The sequence below is a fragment of the Eumetopias jubatus genome, unplaced genomic scaffold (assembly GCF_037043125.1).
Source record: "Eumetopias jubatus isolate StellerSeaLion01/CBP00866 unplaced genomic scaffold, mEumJub1_p1.0 scaffold_3, whole genome shotgun sequence".
In the NCBI taxonomy this organism is placed as follows: domain Eukaryota; kingdom Metazoa; phylum Chordata; class Mammalia; order Carnivora; family Otariidae; genus Eumetopias; species Eumetopias jubatus.
The window spans coordinates 115,423,754-115,441,780 of NW_028274809.1; the positions used below are offsets into that span (position 1 = coordinate 115,423,754).

The 18,027-nt window shown below is 37.5% G+C and overlaps 1 protein-coding gene across 1 annotated transcript in view; it reads right to left on the reverse strand.

The window, feature by feature from the left end:
- XPO4 (exportin 4) overlaps positions 1–16,685 on the reverse strand; it is a 121,330-nt gene extending 104,645 nt beyond the window's left edge. Inside the window, exon 1 of the mRNA XM_088021781.1 lies at positions 16,590–16,685. Coding sequence (XP_087877907.1) covers positions 16,590–16,658 — 69 coding nt within the window. The 5' untranslated portion in view covers positions 16,659–16,685. The remainder of the gene's footprint in view (positions 1–16,589) is intronic.
- Positions 16,686–18,027: the final 1,342 nt, after the last annotated feature.

Consider the following 18,027-nt stretch of genomic DNA (forward strand, 5'->3'; position numbering starts at 1 on the left):
AGTAATCACAAATAAATATAAATAAACTGTAGATTAAAAAACTGAGACTGTCAGGCTGGATAAAAAAGAAAATCCAATTTTGTGCATACAAAAAACCCAAGGGCATAGAAAGGCTGAAAAGAAAAGGCTGGAAAAAAAACATACCAAGCCAACTGTCATCAGAAGTTAATGAAATGGATATAACTATGATAATAGCAGGAAAAAAAAACAGAATTTAAAGTAAAATGTTACTAAAAAGAAGACAGTCATCTAATAATCATTAAAGGGTTAACTGAAGTGGTATGTAAATACACAGCCTCCAATATATATAAAGCAAAAATGAGAGGACAACCAACAAATCCACTAATATATCTCTGTCCATAACTGCTAGCTTAAGGTGACAAGATTTAACAAGCTTAACTTAAGAGGCATAAATACCTTGCCCCTTTAACTGGATATCACACATTCTTTCCAAAACGCTGAATGAAAACTGACAACACACTAGGCCATAGGGCATATTCAAACAAAAAATTTTAAATAATTAATATGTACATAACACATTCTCACAAAGCAATTAATTAGAACTTGACTAAAAACAAAAACTAGAAAAATTCAAGGATGGGGTGCCTGGTGGCTCAGTCAAGTGTCTGACTTTTGTCAGGTCATGATCCCAGGGTCCTGGGATCAAGCCCTGATCAGACTCCCCACTCAGCCGGTGCTTGAGGATTCTTCCTCTGTCTGCACCCACCCCACTCCCCTCAAATAAATAAATCTTTAAAAGAAATAAAAAATGAAAAATTCAAAGATAAAAGAAGAAAGAATAATAGAAAACACTGACCCAAAATACTTCATATCAAAAATCCGTGATATGCAGGTCAAGTACAAGAGGAAAATGCATAGCCTTAAATGCTTATGTTGGAAATTTAAGGCCTCTAAAACAAATAAGCTAAACCTCTAACCTAAGAACTTAGAAAAACAGCAGAACCTACCCCCAAAAAATAGAATGAAGAAAATAATAAAGAGCAGAAAATGATGAAACAGAAATTACATATACAATAAATATAAACAAAAAAAGCCAAAAGTTGTTTCTTTGGAATGACTAATAAAACTGATAAAACTCTGGCAAGAGGGGTGAAGAGACAATAAGAATTTAAGCAGGCAAGATTAAAGAAACTGTTAACTACATAGGTCTTGAACAATAAAGAGATACTGGAAGAATAACAAACAACATTATGGTGATAAACATAACTTATGTGATATGGACAAATTCTTAGAAAAATAAAACAAAACTAACTTAAGAAGAAATAGAAAACTTAAACGGTCCTACAACTATTAAGTAAATTGAATCAGTTTGAAATATTTTTTCTTTTAAGCCCCCCGATCCAGATTTTACCAAACAGCAGAATAAATCATTCCAATCCTACAGATTTCAAGAGAATAGAAAAGAGGGAACACTCTTCAACCTATTTTAGGAAGTCAGCATATCATTACAAATATGCTGATACCAAAACCAGATGAGAACAGTGTAAGAAAAGAAACTTACAGGCCAAGCTTACTCACGAACAGAGATGGAAAAATCTTAAAAGACAGTTCATATACCAAATACAACAATGGATTTTTTTTAATAAAAGTAATACTGTACACTGTGACCAACTTAGTTTACCCCAGGAATGCAAAGCTGGGTTAACATTAGAAAACTAATGTTTTCACCATATTAACATACTAAAGGAGAAAGGTATTTATCACAAAAAAATGCAGAAACATTCTTAATAAGATCCATGACTAAACTTTTGGCAAAATAGGAATAAACGGAAACTTCCTTAACCAGATAAAAAGAATTTACAAAAAAACCCATAGCAAACATCACAATGATGTTGAGACAATTAAGGCATTCCCTTAAACCATCCACAAGTGGTCAGTATACCATCAGGGTCCAGTGGACTCAATTTTTGGAGTTGTTTTTTCTTTAATAAGCAAGTTTTTGTTTTTTTTTTAAATAACTAGTTGTAATGCTTGATATTTTGTGACTTTTCTTTCTTTTCTTTTCTCTTTCTTTTTTTAGAGAGGGAGGGAGAGAGAGAGAAAATGTTCACACCTGGTGGGGAGGAGCAGAGGGAAAGGGAGAGATCTCAAGCAGGCTCCATGGTCAGCAAGGAGCCCAATGCAGGCTAGATCTCAGGACCCTGAGATCATGACCTGAGATGAATTCCAAAGTCTGACGCTTAACCGACTGAGCCACCCAGGTGCCCTGATCTTTTTTTTCCTCAGAGGTATTTCAAAGAATAAAGAGAAAGCTTTAATTTTTAAAAAACAATAAAATTCATTCTAATTTGAAGTCATTTATGAACCCACTAGACCCTTTTATAAGATTCATAATGGAATCTTAATAATATTTTTTATATCTTGAAACATTTTACCATTTCACCATTCTAAGGACTAATTCATCAGAACTCATCGACTATTCCCATCTATGCTAATGCTAAACTAACAACAAAATTAAAAAATAAGAAGTGATGAAATCACCTAAAAAAGTAATGCAATAGCAAAATAAATCAACACTATTACATTATCCTCAATTTTTCTTTTACTACATTGCTCAAGATATAGCATGACCTTTCAAGAACATATAAAATATGGAAACACCATATTCATGTCTTTTTTTTTGAGGTTTCATTCAATAGTGCTGAGAATTCAGAATTTTTTTAATTTCCACCCATAAGAGAAAAAAAGACAAGACAGTTATGAGGTGAATCAGAAGATGATGCACAAAGACAAAAGAACAGCACTCTAGACCTGTACTGTCCAATATAGTAGCCACTAGCCACATGTGGTTGTTTAAATTAACTTAAATTAAAAATTTAGTTCCTCAGCTGCACTAGCCACATTTCAAGTGCTTAATAGCCAAATGTTGCTGGTGGCTAGCACATTAGACAACAAAGCAAATCCTATCACTGCAGAAAATTCTAACAGACTCTATGATGATAAAATTGATCATATAAATGTAATCTCAGACCCTGTGTCTACAGATGATGATATTCTAGATCACTGGCTCTCAACTTAGGCAATTTTGATCCCCCAGGGGATGTCTGGCAGTGTCTAGAGACATTTTTTTTGCCACAACTGGGAAGTGCTACTGGTAACTAGTGGATCAAGGGTAAAGATGCTGCTAAACATCCCACAAGGCACATGCCAGACCACAATAATATCAATAATGGCAATGCCCTAGTTTTCTCAAATACAAGAATCAATGAATGAGCCACATACTTCCAAGGACAAAAGGAAATGATGGTATTCTCATCCAGTCAGTCATTACACAAGAATTACCTCATTACCCAATATTCTGGAACAAGAACCTGGATCAGCTTGTTTTGCTAAGAGGATATATGACACTATTTTTTATTCTTACTCTTTTATTAGGTCTGCATAAAAAAAATTGATATAGTTCATAAGTGGACAAATGTTAAAACGTAGGTGTGTATATAAAGGTGATGAAAAATTCATTGTCTTGATCATTCTAATTGGTGTTTATAAATCAAAAAAGGAAAATTATAATTATGAAGCAAAGAATTTGGCTATCTTCTCTTCATCAATGTTATGTGCCACCAATGTTTCCAAAAGTATGTGTTTTGATGATTCTAGTACAAGAATCAGAATAACAAGGTAAAATCTATATATTTTTTAAAGATTTTATTTGACACAGAGAGAGAGAAAGAGAGCATGTGTGCAGTAGCAGAGGGAACTGCAGGCAGGGGGAGAGGGAGAAGCAGGCTCCCCGCTGAGCAAGGAGCCCGACATGGGGTTCGATCCTGCGATCCTGTGATCATGACCCAAGCCAAAGGCAGACACCTAACCTACTGAGTCACCCAAGTGCCCCAAGGTAAAATCTATTAAAGATGCAGCAGCTGATATCTAAATTAGTACATACTGCATTTAAACAGTGGGAATGCAACAACCAGAAGTAATGACAGAAACTAATAATTATTTGAAATCTGGAATCAATATTTACCAATCAGAAGATGAATGCAAAGAAACATAGCCACACTCTAGATCTATGCTGCCCAATATGGCAGCCACTACCCACATGTGCCTATTTAAATTAATTAAAATTAAAATTTTAGTTGCTCCACTGCACTAGCCCATTTCAAGTGCTCAATTGCCACATGTTGCTACCAGCTACTGTATTGGAGAGTGTGGATATATAGAATATTTCCATCAACCAGAAAGTTCTATCAGCACTATTCTACTAGAAATTTAATTAACTCAACAAATAGTTATTGAGTGTTTACTCTAAAGTTGCCTTGATTTATGTGCTTTGATGCAAAGTTATCTGATACGTTAAAGTACAAAATAACACAACACTTACAGAGGACTTACATGTGCCAGGAGCTATGCTAAACACTTTCTTTTAATGTAAATGAAATCATTTAACCTTAACATTAACTACATGAGATGGGTACTATTATTTTTCTATTGTAGAGATGAAGAAACACACAAGGAGGTTAAACGATTTGCCAAATGTCACACACCTAGTCGGAAGCCAAGAAGAATCCAAATAGTCTGGCTCTGGAGCCTCTCTCTATGTTATACCGCCTTTCCACAATTTCTAAATTTCAGTAATTTTCCATGTGTGCTTACTAACATAAGCAACAGGGTGATTTTTCTAATATCTCATCTGAGTAGTTATCATACTACTGCTGTTTTCTAATTAGTTTTCTAACCCCTGCCACAAAACCACAGAATAAAGAGAGGCCAGCTTTTTAACTTTATTAATCTTATTCAAAGATTGGGGTCAAATAATTTTATATTAAAACGTGGATATATTATGAATTAGAATGAAATTTCCATTAACTTTTAAGAAAAAAGTTGAGAAATTTTGAGCTTCTACAAGCCATTGTAAGGTATTCCCAGCTTCCCCCAAATATGTATTCATTCTCCTTTCCCGTAAGAGTCACTGTAGCATTAAAAAATGTCTTTAAATATTAGTTTATCCCCCCATACCCTAGCTTTGTTCAGAATTTCATCAGCTCTTTGCTGAACAACTTCAACGGCCTCCTCACTGGTCTTCCTACCTTGCATCTTGCTTCCCTCAATCAGATTTTCACTTATCGAACCACAGATCTGTCAAGTCACCACTACTGGGTGAATTCAAGCTAAATTATTGTGGCAAATAAGGCCATAAGATAACCCAGCCCCTGCCTATTTCCCTAGGCTTATCTCATAGTACTCCCTTTCTCATTTATTCGTGCATTTTCTTCATTCAAATATTATTGAGCAAATACTATATGCAAACAAGATCCTTGAACTAATACATATTGGAGTCTAACAAGGAAGACCAACATTTATTTGTTAATCACACAAATAAATGTAAAATTTCAAATGTGGTAGGTGTTATGAAAGAACTACACAGTTATCTAAGTGTAGGACAGATGAATCTCAGCTTTCAGGGAAGCTAAGAAAGGTTTTCCTCAAAGTGACTGTGAAGAGACCTGAAGGATTAGGTGAAAGTGAAGAACATTCTAGGCAGAGGGAAAAGTCTATGAAAGGTCCTGGGGCAGGATGAAGAAAAGGAAAGTGAAAGACTTGAAAGAGAACTGGCGTGCTGAGACAGAGAAAAAGCAATAGAAGTGTTCTAAGAAGCTGAATAGATAAAAACTTACTCAATGCCTTGCAAAAAGCAAGCAGTAATAAAACCTCAAATCAAACCTGCATCTGTCTCTGAAACCTACCACTATACTCTAGGCCTTCCCCTATAGTAATTTGTTCATGTATTTCAGTCCATAAATTACTACCAAATGCCTACTACATGCCAGGCAACGTGCTAGATGCTTCAGACACAACAAGTCAATGGTAAGCAAAAACAAACAGAACCCTTGTCCTCATGGAGCTTACAACCTACTAGATGAGTCGATCGTACAAGTAAATACCATAAAATGGCAGGTATAATAAATATTACTAAAGTAGATGATGTTATGAAAAAACAATTTAACCTAAAACTGGTCAGGCTTCTTTGATAAAGTAAACTACATTAAGATCTGAAGAATTAAATGTTAACTAGGAAGAAAGGGGAGAACGGTATTCCAAACCAAGGGAATACATACATATGAAGTTCCAGAAGGAGGGAGCAACTCAAAGACAGACTTAAAGCCTGTCAAGCTACAGCCTAAGGCCAGCTTCAAGAGTGTGACCTGTGCAGTCTCAAAAGGCCCAACTCTCTAAAAGGCCCCATGCTTAATTTGATACTCTGCTGTTGCCATTTTTAAATTCTTAATAATTTTTAATAATAATTCTTAATAATTTTATTTTTTAACTTATGTTTTGCAGGTGAAGCCCAATGGGACAAGGGAGCATGTGCAGGAGCTGCGAAGACAGGATGGTGGCCTGGGACACATGCATGTGCCTCAAGGCAGTCTGGGGTGCCACGAGTGCCAAGGTGGCTCTGATCAAAGCTGGGCCCAACTAGCAGCAGCTCCAGAACCTACCATGGGAAGCCACCTTGCCTGCTCATGCCCACCCCTATCCCTGAGGCACCTGCACAAACATTAACTTTCCAGTCTAAGCACTGTGACAAGAACTCAAGGAGTAAACTTTGTCAGTAAATTACAGAAGAAAATTGTACAAATAGACATTGCAATAAAACATTTCAGGGAGTTACTAAAATTCTTCAGAGTTTAGAGTCTCTGGTTTTCAAAACTTCTACAGCAAAGCAAGTATCTCCAGGCTTGGATATAAAAATTATATTCAACAGAAAAGATACTATTTTAGTATAAAGCTCTGAAAGACAATTTTATTAATCAGAAAGACAATTTATTATATGAAAGACATTTATTAATCACAAAGACAATTTAATTTTTCTTTTATAACTGAAGACACAATGGCAAGATGCATAAAAACACATCTTTAATTGTATATAAATTTAATCATACATAAATCATTAAGCAAGCTACTTTTGGTTTCTTCTATGACCTCTACAAGTAACAAGAATTGTTAAAAGAAACATTAAAATATTGTATAAAGTTACATCTAAAACTAAATTCAGTATGAAGTCTTTAAAAAAAAGTTCTGTAAGAATCATAGCTCTAAAATTTGTATTTGTAAATAATTAACCAGAAATTTATCCCAAAGTTGTCACAACCTATAAAATATAACTCTAGTAATAGTTGCATCAATAGAAAGGTCCTATTCAAAATTATTACCAAAAATTTACAAACTTGCACTTGCCAAGAGCAACTGACATCACCTTCAATTATACCAACTGAAAACGAACTGGCTAAAAGTAAAAATTTTGATGACCTAATAAATTTGTAGAAAAGCCAAAAATATCTTATGACCAATCAAGATTCCACATAAAATGTTATTTATTATATTACGTAAAATTATACCAAAATACTTTTACAATTTATAAGTTTGCTGTTATCCAGAAAGCATTACTCCTACTATACTTTGTAAGTATAAAATATAAAGGAAAAAGCTTTATGTTTTAAAGCCTCTAATGGCACTTCTTCCCTTTTTGAACAAGGAGCCCCACATTTTCATTTTACATGAGGCCCCACAAATTATGTAGCCAGCCCTGTCTGGGAAACAAAGAAAGTAGACAGGAATTGGCTTATGGCTGGAAGATGAGGCAGGGGCCAACAACGATGCTGAGCTTTCAGAACCCTATTGTGGAAGCCATTAAAGTTGGAAGAATGAAATGAGACATAGCCTAGTAAATCAGAACCTTTACAGATAAGATAGCATTCTACAGTTTTAACAACCACCCTAAGAATGATTATGCACCTTCTAAACTTTGAAAGCCCCTACTGTAGAATATTCTTTTTGTTATTTTATAGTGTGCCTAATTTTTCCCACAATTATAAGTGAATTAGAAGTTGGCCTGAGAATAAATCCATATCCCTTCTCCAAAATAAAGTTTATTGGTTTTCTAGTAGCTTTCTCAAAATAGTTTTCTTCCTTTTATTTGCTAGCAAGATTATGCTTAACTAGCACTGATTAAAGAAAACTGCAGAAATGGGACCTGACTTACAAATGTAATTTTTATTCAGCCTCAGCCACGAGATAGCTTTTAATTTTGAGATAAATATAGAATAGTCAAGAAAGTAATCATAGATTTTAAAAATACATGCAACATTCAAATTTATCAGAATGACGTATTAATTATGTGTGATTCAATGTTTTATATTGTAAAAAATTCAAACTATTGAAATGTAGAAAGGATTCTTTCTACTTCTAATCCCATTCTCTAGATACCCATCCTTTTTTTTTTTTTTTTTTTTTTTAACAAGCTTTAGTTCACTTTATTTTTCTTGTATAAAACAAGGTGGTGGCCGCAGCTGGAGCCTGGGTCCTCTGCACGGAGACTCTAGTGTGGGTCTTCACAAGATGGTCAGTGAATTCCTTATATGGAGACTTGGTGAACACCGTCTCCTTCCAGAGGTCAGGGGTGAGATAGCTGTAAGTCTTGGAGATGGCATCAAAAGTAGCCTCAGCGAAGTTCCCCAGCATGGCAGTGCAGCCTCTGGCCGAAGTGTAGCAGTCATCGATACCAGCCATCATCTAGATACCCATTCTTAAAAACTTAGTATATATCTTCCAATTCTGTTTCTATACATATACAAATATATGCAAAGATTTTTTTTTTATTTAGAGAGCAAAAACAAGATCATATATTCTGTTGTTCACTTTTTACCCTCAGTTTGAGGTTCTTTCCATGTCCATTTTGATTTTCCATTAAAAAAAATAACACTACCATATATCAGACCCACATTTCTTTTGAGTTCCAGAGGCTAACATTATCACCAACTATCTACTAGAAAGTTTTAACTTTTTATACCTCTGCTAGCATTAAAGCAGTCTGTTTTTCCATTATCTGTTACTTTCACAATGTGAAATACCATTTTATTTTATTAAAGATTTTTTTTATCTATTTGACAGAGAGAGAGAAAGCACAAGCAGGGGGAGCGGGAGAGGGAGAAGCAGGCTCCCACTGAGCAGGGAGCCCAATGCGGGACTCAATCCCAGGATCCTGGGATCATGACCTGAGACAAAGGCAGACGCTTAACCATCTGAGCCACCCAGGCGCCTGTGAAATATCATTTTAATCAAAGTTCTGTTTTGGACAATTCTTTCAATTTTCTATTCTTTTCCCATGCCAGCACTACAGTGTTTCAATTACTGTAGCTTTTTAAATTGTTTATTTATTTTATTTTATCAAAGATTTTATTTTTAAGTAATCTCTACACACAATGTGGGTCTTGGGAGTCGCAGGCTCCACCAATTGAGTCAGTCAGGTGCCCCTCAATTACTGTACCTTTTGAATAAATTTTAGTAACTGTACATCAAGTCCTCCAAACCCTTCATTTTCCTTTTTAAAAAATACTGTTATTCTCATACAACTATTCTTCCAGATATATTTTCTAATTAATTAGTCACATTTTTCTCCCACCTCAAAAAAGGATGAGGAGGAAAGAAAGATTTTGATTGATATTACATTCAATTTATAGATTAATGAGGGAGGAATTGCCACCTTATCAAATTAATTCTTTGAATTGAGGAACACAGCCTTCATCTAATTCAGATTTCCTTTTGTATTCTTCAAATAAGCTATATACTTTTTTTCATAAAAAGTTGCATGTTTATAGTGTTCTATAATTTATTCCTACAGTTTTTATAACTGAAGGAATGAGGTCTTTTTTTCCAATTTTAACTTGATCACTGTTGATATAAAAGAAATCTCACAATTGGTTTACGTCTTATATCTAGCCACGTGACCAAATAACTATTCTAATAGTTCTTTTTTTTTTTTTAAGATTTTATTTATTTGTCAGAGAGAGAGAGAGCACAAGCAGGGGAGTGGCAGGCAGAGCAGGCAGAGTAAGAAGCAGGCTCCCCACTGAGCAAGGAGCCAGATACGGGACTTGATCCCGGGACCCTGGGACAATGACCTGGGCCGAAGGCAGATGCTCAAGCAACTGAGCCACCCAGGTGTCCCACTATTCTAATAGTTCTAACAGTTTAATTTCCTTGGATTTTTTTTCTGGATATCATCTGCAAATAATTATCGTTTTTACTTTTCTTTCCAATATTTGCACTTACTCCTTTTTCTTATCTTACTGTATCAGCTAGGCCCTCCAAGTGTTAAGTAATAATTATATTACAACTCCTTATTTTACTTGTAAGAATATCACCATTTGCTAGTGGTTTGAAAGAACTTTACTGTATTTTTTAAGTCAATTCCTAGTTTATTGAATTTTTAATCATGAAAGGGTGTTAAATTTTAGGTATCTATGGATGATTTCAAAGGTCTTTTCACATTTCTCTGGATCACTGGTCATGTTCCAATTAGTGGAGTATGACACAAGTCCAACTGCAAAATACACATCTAATTGAACTTTAAATAAAAATTCCCCACTAACTAGTTTTTGGAAAAAAAAAACTATTAGTGCCAGTATTCTAATATCTAGTGCCACAACAGAGACTAAAAGACAAAATTGAAACAAATAAAAATGGGGGCACCTGGGTGGCTCAGTCGGTTAAGTCTCTGCCTTCAGCTTAGGTCATGATCCTGGAGTCCTGGGATTAAGCCCAGTGTTGGGCTCCCTGCTCAGCAGGGAGCCTGCTTCTCCCTCTCCTCTATCTCTATCTGTATCTCAAATAAATAAAATCTTAAAAAAGAAAGAAAAATGCTTAATATAATGCATCTTTCCAATAAGAAATGCTACAATCAAAATTCTTAAATTCATGACATGTTCATTATTGATTACAAAAAAATAAAAGCATTGCACCTTATACATAAGAGCGGCTCAGTCAGTTGAGCGCCCTACTCTTGTTTCAGCTCCGATCATGGGATAGAGCCCTGCCTCATTGGGCTCCACACTCAGCAGGGACTGTGCTTCTCTCCTTCTCCCTCTGCCCTGCCCCCACTCATGCTCTCTCTAAAATAAATAATTTTTTTTAAAGATTTTATTTATTCATTTATTTAACAGAGAGAGACATAGCGAAAGAGGGAACACAAGCAGGAGCAGAAGGAGAGAAACAGGCTTCCCGCTGACCAGGGAGCCTGATGTGGGGCTCGATCCCAGGACCCTGGGATCATGAACTGAGCCAAAGGCAGACACTTAACGACTGAGCCACCCAGGCGCCCCTAAAATAAATAAATCTTAAATAAATAAATAAATAAATGCTCAAATACTCCCCAAGCATATGGCATTTGGTTTTCTCAGGCCTTCATACAAATATATCCCTCTACTTGGATACCCCTCACCCAACTGGAAAACTCCAACTTGTCCTTCATTGACTACTCTGCTTAAGGATCTCCTGTTCCAAGAAGCCCTTTTCTAGGTCTGCAACTCAGTCTGAGATAGATGTCACTCCTCTGTACTCTCAGAGCACTAGTATATACTTCCATTATGTTACCTAACAACTGCTTATTAATAGTTTTGCCTTTCTCCATTACACTATGCTCTCCTTGAAAAAATGTCTTTCTCCTATCTCCTTAGCATACACAGCATTATGCCTAGCAAATACATATGGAAGAAATGCTCTAGAATGAATGAATGGTCAGACTTAACTCCAAATCCAAACCAGCTATGGGACCACAGGCAAATCACTTACCATCTCTGAATCTCAGATTTTCTTTATAAAGTTTAATATCTCTTCTATTTACTTCACAGGATTGATGTGAGAATAAAATAAGAACTTTTTATATCTCACTACAATTTTGCAGATGCTTTCAAAATAATAACCAGATTCCACTACAATAAAAACCATGATAACCAATCATAAAATCGCTCTAATTAAAGCTGCATTTACACTTACTAAATCCATTTTGGTTTTAAAAGAATTATAGTAAATTATTTTTTCTTTGAAGTATCAGTTAACATATGTACTCTGCAACATCTTATATTAGCACTACACACACTCACAAAGGACAATCCCTAACAGCTCAAGCAAGCCAGGAAAACAAAATAGGAAATTCAAGAAATTCAAGAAAATAAATAAAGCATTTTTCAGGTTTACTGTTCAAACAAATATGCTATTAATACTAAAAGAACACTAAACTTTTCCATTATGATGTCTCTAAAATTAAAACACATCCTACATTTTATATCTATTCATGCACACACACAAAATGAAAATAAACTTCCTTTACAATCCATCCACAGGGAGGTGAATAAAGAAAGGCACAGGAAGATATGGATTACACAATTTCATTAACGTAAAAATATACATTTTAAAAATGTTGTGTGTACTTCTTGAAGGCGGGGGCAGTTACGCAGCCTCAGAACAAGGTCCCTGTCACCCTTGGTGCCAGCTGCGAGAGAATGATCATCTCTGTGAGATTCAGACATGATTTTGTTAACCTTGGGGCCTACCAGCCCTAAGTACTCTCTATGTTGGATGTGTTTATAATCGTAAAATTGCTATCAGCACTGTAGACGCTGTGTTACTTTTATGCTGGTCCTACTGATTTATAATTATCCACAAATAAATATTTACATGGTATAAAAAGAAACCAAATGGAAAAATAAAAAATAAAAATGATGTATGTATGCTCTTATATGCCTAGAGATTTTTTTTAGATTCATTCAAGAGTGTGTATGTGCACGCATGCATACGCATACGCATACACATACACACTCACACACCCACACACACACACACACACACGTGGGGCAGAGGGAAAGGGAGAGAATCTCAAGCCAACTCTGCCCTGAACACGGACACCAACTCAGGGCTCGATCATGACCTGAGCGGAAATCAAGAGTGGGATGCTTAACCAACTGCGTCACCTAGGTGCCCCGCCTAGAGATTTTTAAAATGCGTACTCAAGAAACAGCCATGTCTGAAAAGGCAATGGGAGCTTAGGGAACTTTTACCTTCCCCTATACACCTTTCTGCACAACTTGAATTTCTTACTATTCAGAAATGTATCTGCAAAATTTTTTAAATTACAGATATTTATAGTATTCTCATTCATGTAAAAAAAAAAGAAAAACTATATAATGTGTATTATAAAAGCACAGGAAAAAAAGGCATATTCAAACTTAATACAGACTGCTTAGGGAAAGGGGACTGAGAGTGGGGAAAGGAAGAAGAGGGAGATTCATTTTTTATTGTGTATTTGTGTGCTATACTTTAAAATATGTTCCAGTATTACTGCTATATTTTAAATAACAGAAAATGTGTCTACAACACCAAATTTTCAGGTCTGTAATGTAACCTACTAAATTCATGCAGTCAGAGAGAAGACTCTCACTAATAAGAATGTTAGCACTGAAGTGTGGTCAACTTTACTTACTCTAGTATGTATTTAACATACTCTCAAAAATTTAGGGTTAGGTATCTTAAGCAAAAGCCAATAAATGGAATCTTTTTTGCAGAAGAAATGTTCAGGACCTATTTAAATAATTTTCCATCTGCACAATGCTTTCAGAATAGGTAACTTCACTTGCACAGCTGCTAACCTACAAAAGTCCATCCTCATTCTAGTTTTTTCACCTTCAAATTTATTTTCTAGCAAGTAACCTCACTGTCTTGAATCAGAAGATTAAGCAGTATTTGCAAGCATCTACAGAAAATACTCCCTGTTACTACTTGAGGCAGAGGGAGAATCACTGTGTTGAGATCTATAAAATCAATAAAAATCCTTTTCATTCTAAAGGTCTAATACACTATTTGGCAGCTTATCCAATAACCTAAATAGGACTGAATACAGATATTTACAATGAAGCAACTATAATATCCAAAATCACATTTCAAAATTTCCCATCAAGCAATAAAATGTAACATTTATGGTATTATAATATGTTGACTTTGAGAAGCAACATGGCTGAGTAAAAAATTTTTTAAGTTCCGAAATAGGAGTCTGGTGATCTAGGTTCTGGATCACTCTTCTCACTAATTTGTTCTGTGACCTACCTTCGGCAAGTCACTTCTACCTCTTTGAACCTCAGTTTCCCCATCTGTAGAACGGAAGGGAGAATGCTTAGACTAGGTTCTTATTTTTCAGGTTTCTACTTCCTTAGAAATGCTGATAAAAGCTATAAACCCTATTACCAAAAATGTATGTTTGCACCAAAAAATCTGCTTACAATTTCCTTCTGATATCCACTGTGGACTAAGGTCTCTGTACTAAAAGATGTCTTGAGATTATTCTGCGCACTAAAACTCTACACCAAATTTCATAAAAAATATATGGATACCAAATGGAAAAATTAAGCAAAATGATTGCAAAAGATATCATTAATTACTTTGAATCCCAAAACATATTAACAATTAAAATATATAGCAATTTCCTACAAATGAGATTTCCTCAGATGGATACCCATCTGACCCACAGATGGGTAAGTGCTAAAATCATTCGTCCTTTTTAAAAATATTCTAATGCTTAATAGTTAAAGATTTAACAATCTTAACTATCCCCAAATGAATTAATTTACTTGCTTTCTAGTCGCACTGCCCTTTAGGTTAGGAGCCACAAACTCGTAACACACAAATCTGAGTTGGCGTCCCCACTCTACAACTTTCCTTGCAAATTTGGATAAATTATCTAGCATTTACATGTTTCAGTCCCTTAGTCTATAAAATGAAAATGAAAATAATAATTACCACCCTATAGTTAGTAAGAATTAAATAAGGTAGCACCTGGCACAGTGCCTCACACATAGTAAGCACCTCCTGAATGTAAGCTGTTACTACTAATAATAAATTGGAATTCAGCTTTCATACCGAGAAATAATGCAGTAATTGTTACTCCTACACATTTGTGGTCCACATTTGTGACTAGTAAGTGGAAACTTCCAAAAACAAATTTCCTATTTTTAATAACATTTTTTTAAATACTATTCTCTGGAAAGATTAAAAAGTATGTAAATGGATATCCACATATATAAAAGGTGGTGAGGTAGAGTAGAAAGAGACCCAGCTTTAGAGCCAGACAGATCTGAGTTCTGAACCTAAATCATCAACTCAGTAATTATGTAATCTGGGCCACTTAAACTCTCTCTCAACCTTGTAAAGCTGTTGCAAGGATTAATAAAGTATGTAAACCATCACACACAGTAGCTGGATGTAGTATGCACTCAATAAACAGTACTTATTGCTATTCTTCTCAGCTACTCCCTTACCGACGATAAAATCAGCTTTGCCAGGGAAGAGGGATGGTACTGGTACTGGCAAACACAAGTGCTAATTAGTGCAAGACATTAATTTTATCCTATCAATGTAAGAACTAAGGCAGTGTTTTTTGGGATCACATACTCCTTCCAGAGTCTAAATAGGGTCCCTGGCTCCTAGAAATTTTTCAGATATTTCAGGAAACACCAAGTCAGGGATTTTAAGAACCTGGAGAATTACGGAGAACACTAGCTAGTTTTTTCTGGACTTAACTTGGAAGAGTTTGAAAACTTTACTCAGTTTTGTGACAAAACGATTCACTTAGCTTTGCTTATAATGAAGCAAGCAAACCCTGCTTTTATTAGACTTCTAAATTTAGTTAAATTTCATGAGCTACCTGGTGTTGTGTGTGAAAACAAAACTTGATAAGTGGAACTACAAACTATGCTAGAATTAGTTCAAATACTTTTAAACGTGATGCTCGAACATACAATCCAAGCACCAAACGAAAAGGAAAGAAGTTAGTTAAATACATACATACATACATAAAACGAAGCTAGCTGTATTCGATTCTTAGAAAGGCTGGATCAATTCAAGCAATCAACCGAGCCTCTAACTTCCAAAAAAAAAAAAAAATCTACAAACATGGAAATCAAAATTTACAAAAACAGAACTGAGCCAGAAAATACAAACACAGTTTACTGAGTAACTGAATATAGTTTATCCTTACTTCTACTCTCTGCGTGGAATACTTTTTTATCCTTTAACTCAGCCTTCTCAAACTCCCTGGGCAAATAACATACTCATCAAACTGTTCACTGTATAGTGTTAAGAACGAAGTCAACAAGCACCTTAGATTCAGCTCTCCTTAATGCGCGACCCACAGGGAGCTTGGTACTTAATAAAGTTTTGCCCCAATGACCTTGGTCCCAAAGATTCCCCTCCCTCCCTCCTGCCGGTCCTTCCACGTGCTGGCGGCTGCGGTTACCCCAGAGGTAGCTGCAGATCAGTGAAAGAGCTTGAGGACCCGCATGCTCGAAGGGAACAAGGGTTGCTAACAGCACCTGAGCTGGACCATCCCTTCCTTCCTTCCTGGCACCAACTTCCCAGCGGCGCACCCACTGCCCCCCGACCAAAGCCCTGCGGGGATGACCCGGACCTCACTCCTCGCGCCTCGCTCTCGACCCAGTCTGCGGGGCAGGGCGTACGGTGAAGACGGTGCCATAGGAAACCCTTTTTCCTTCAGTACCATATTCCGTCGCCCGGCCGGAGTGCCAGACACCTAGGGGAAGTGGACAGCCCCAGGAAGAGAGGGGAACGAAGGCAGGAGGAAAGTAGGATGGAGAATCCTGCGCCACGCCACCGCCACCTCCTCCACTTCCAGGGCTCCCTGGAGGCCCTTGCCGGTCGCCAGCTCAGCGAGCGGGAAGGCCTGGCACGGCAGGGCCAGCCGGAGGCCCGCAGATGGTAGGGTGCGGGGGTCGCGGTGTACTCACCATTAGAACTTTGGCCGCGTTCTCCAGCTGAGCGATCACTTCTGGGGGCCCAAGCGCCGCCGCCATCATGGTCTCTCTTCAATGACGCGCCATGCGCTGCATTATGGGAGCGGGCGCCGCGGCCGGCCAATCGCCGCAGCGACCCCGGAGCCTCACGCGCTCCCAGAGGCCGTCGCAGCCGCCGTCGACGCTGGCGTCGCGGGCCCAGCGGGTCTGGTTTGGCCGCCGGGTTTTCGGCGGCGGGAAGGAGAAGAAAGTGAGTCAGGCCTCCTCGTTGGGGCCGGACACGCTTGCAGTCCGGCGCCGCGCAAGACCCGGGCGGTCGACCCAGAAGGTGACTGCCGCGGCTGCGGGCCCGCGCATGCGTGCTGTCAGGCTCCTGAGCCTCTCGGCTTCTTCAGCCCATGTGCCCACGAGCCGCTGGGTTCTCTCCACGGTGAACACACCCCACCCCATCACCAGGCATTACCCGAGACGCCGGCACGCTCTCTGGTCTCCACTCTTTACTCCGTCCACCCCGACTTCCTTTTCCTTCCATGCTCCACGCAGTGTAGGATCTCACTTGGAACTGCTCTCCCCACTCCCTCTCCTGGGAGTGCGCCGCCTTTCAGGACATCTCTGTTCTCGGAGTCCTAATTCTCTGTTCCTCCTTTACCAAAAAAAAAGGGGGGAGCATTCCAGGATAGAAAGGTTCGTTTTCTTAATGGGAGGTCCTGTAGGAGATTCCCCCAGATTTATTTGGACAGCAGATCATTGCGAGCTCTTTTCAAGGGCTGTGTCATATTGGAAAGTGAAAAAGCAGGAATCCTAACCTTGACTACCCTGCTTCTTGGATTCATAAAGAGCTCATTGTCACCCGTTTTGTCGGTTTTAAGGAAGTCGTAATAGCAATGTTAGTCATGGAATCCATGTTGACAGGTACTTTATAAAGTAATTCAGCTTTCCCTCCAGTGCTTCAGTCTCCTTTACAACCTCCAGGCAAGTAGTCCTAAGAAGATATTTCAGTATTCAAACCAGCTTAAGTATTAGAAAAGTTGTTCGAAAGGGGGTTATTTTGTTCTTAAGCTGACATCTACTTTCCTATGACTTCGACCTTTTGGTGCTGGTCTGATTCCTGGGACTGTGCAGAAAGTCAAATTCATTTCAGTGTTTGTAAGTTTTCCTCTGTTGAAATCTTCCTGTATTTATTTTTCCTAGTTATAAGTAAACCGTACTTTTGAGATTTTTTTTTTTTAAAGATTTTATTTATTTATTTGAGAAAGAGTAAGAGAGCATGAGTGAGGGGCAGAGCAGGGAGCCCCATGAAGCTCCATCCCGGTACCCTGGGATCATGACCTGAGCCAAAGGCAGATGGGCAGAGGCTTAACCAACTGACCCACCCAGGCACCCCAGGGTGGCTTTTTTGTTTTGTTTTTAATGTCACTGCAACAGAATTGCA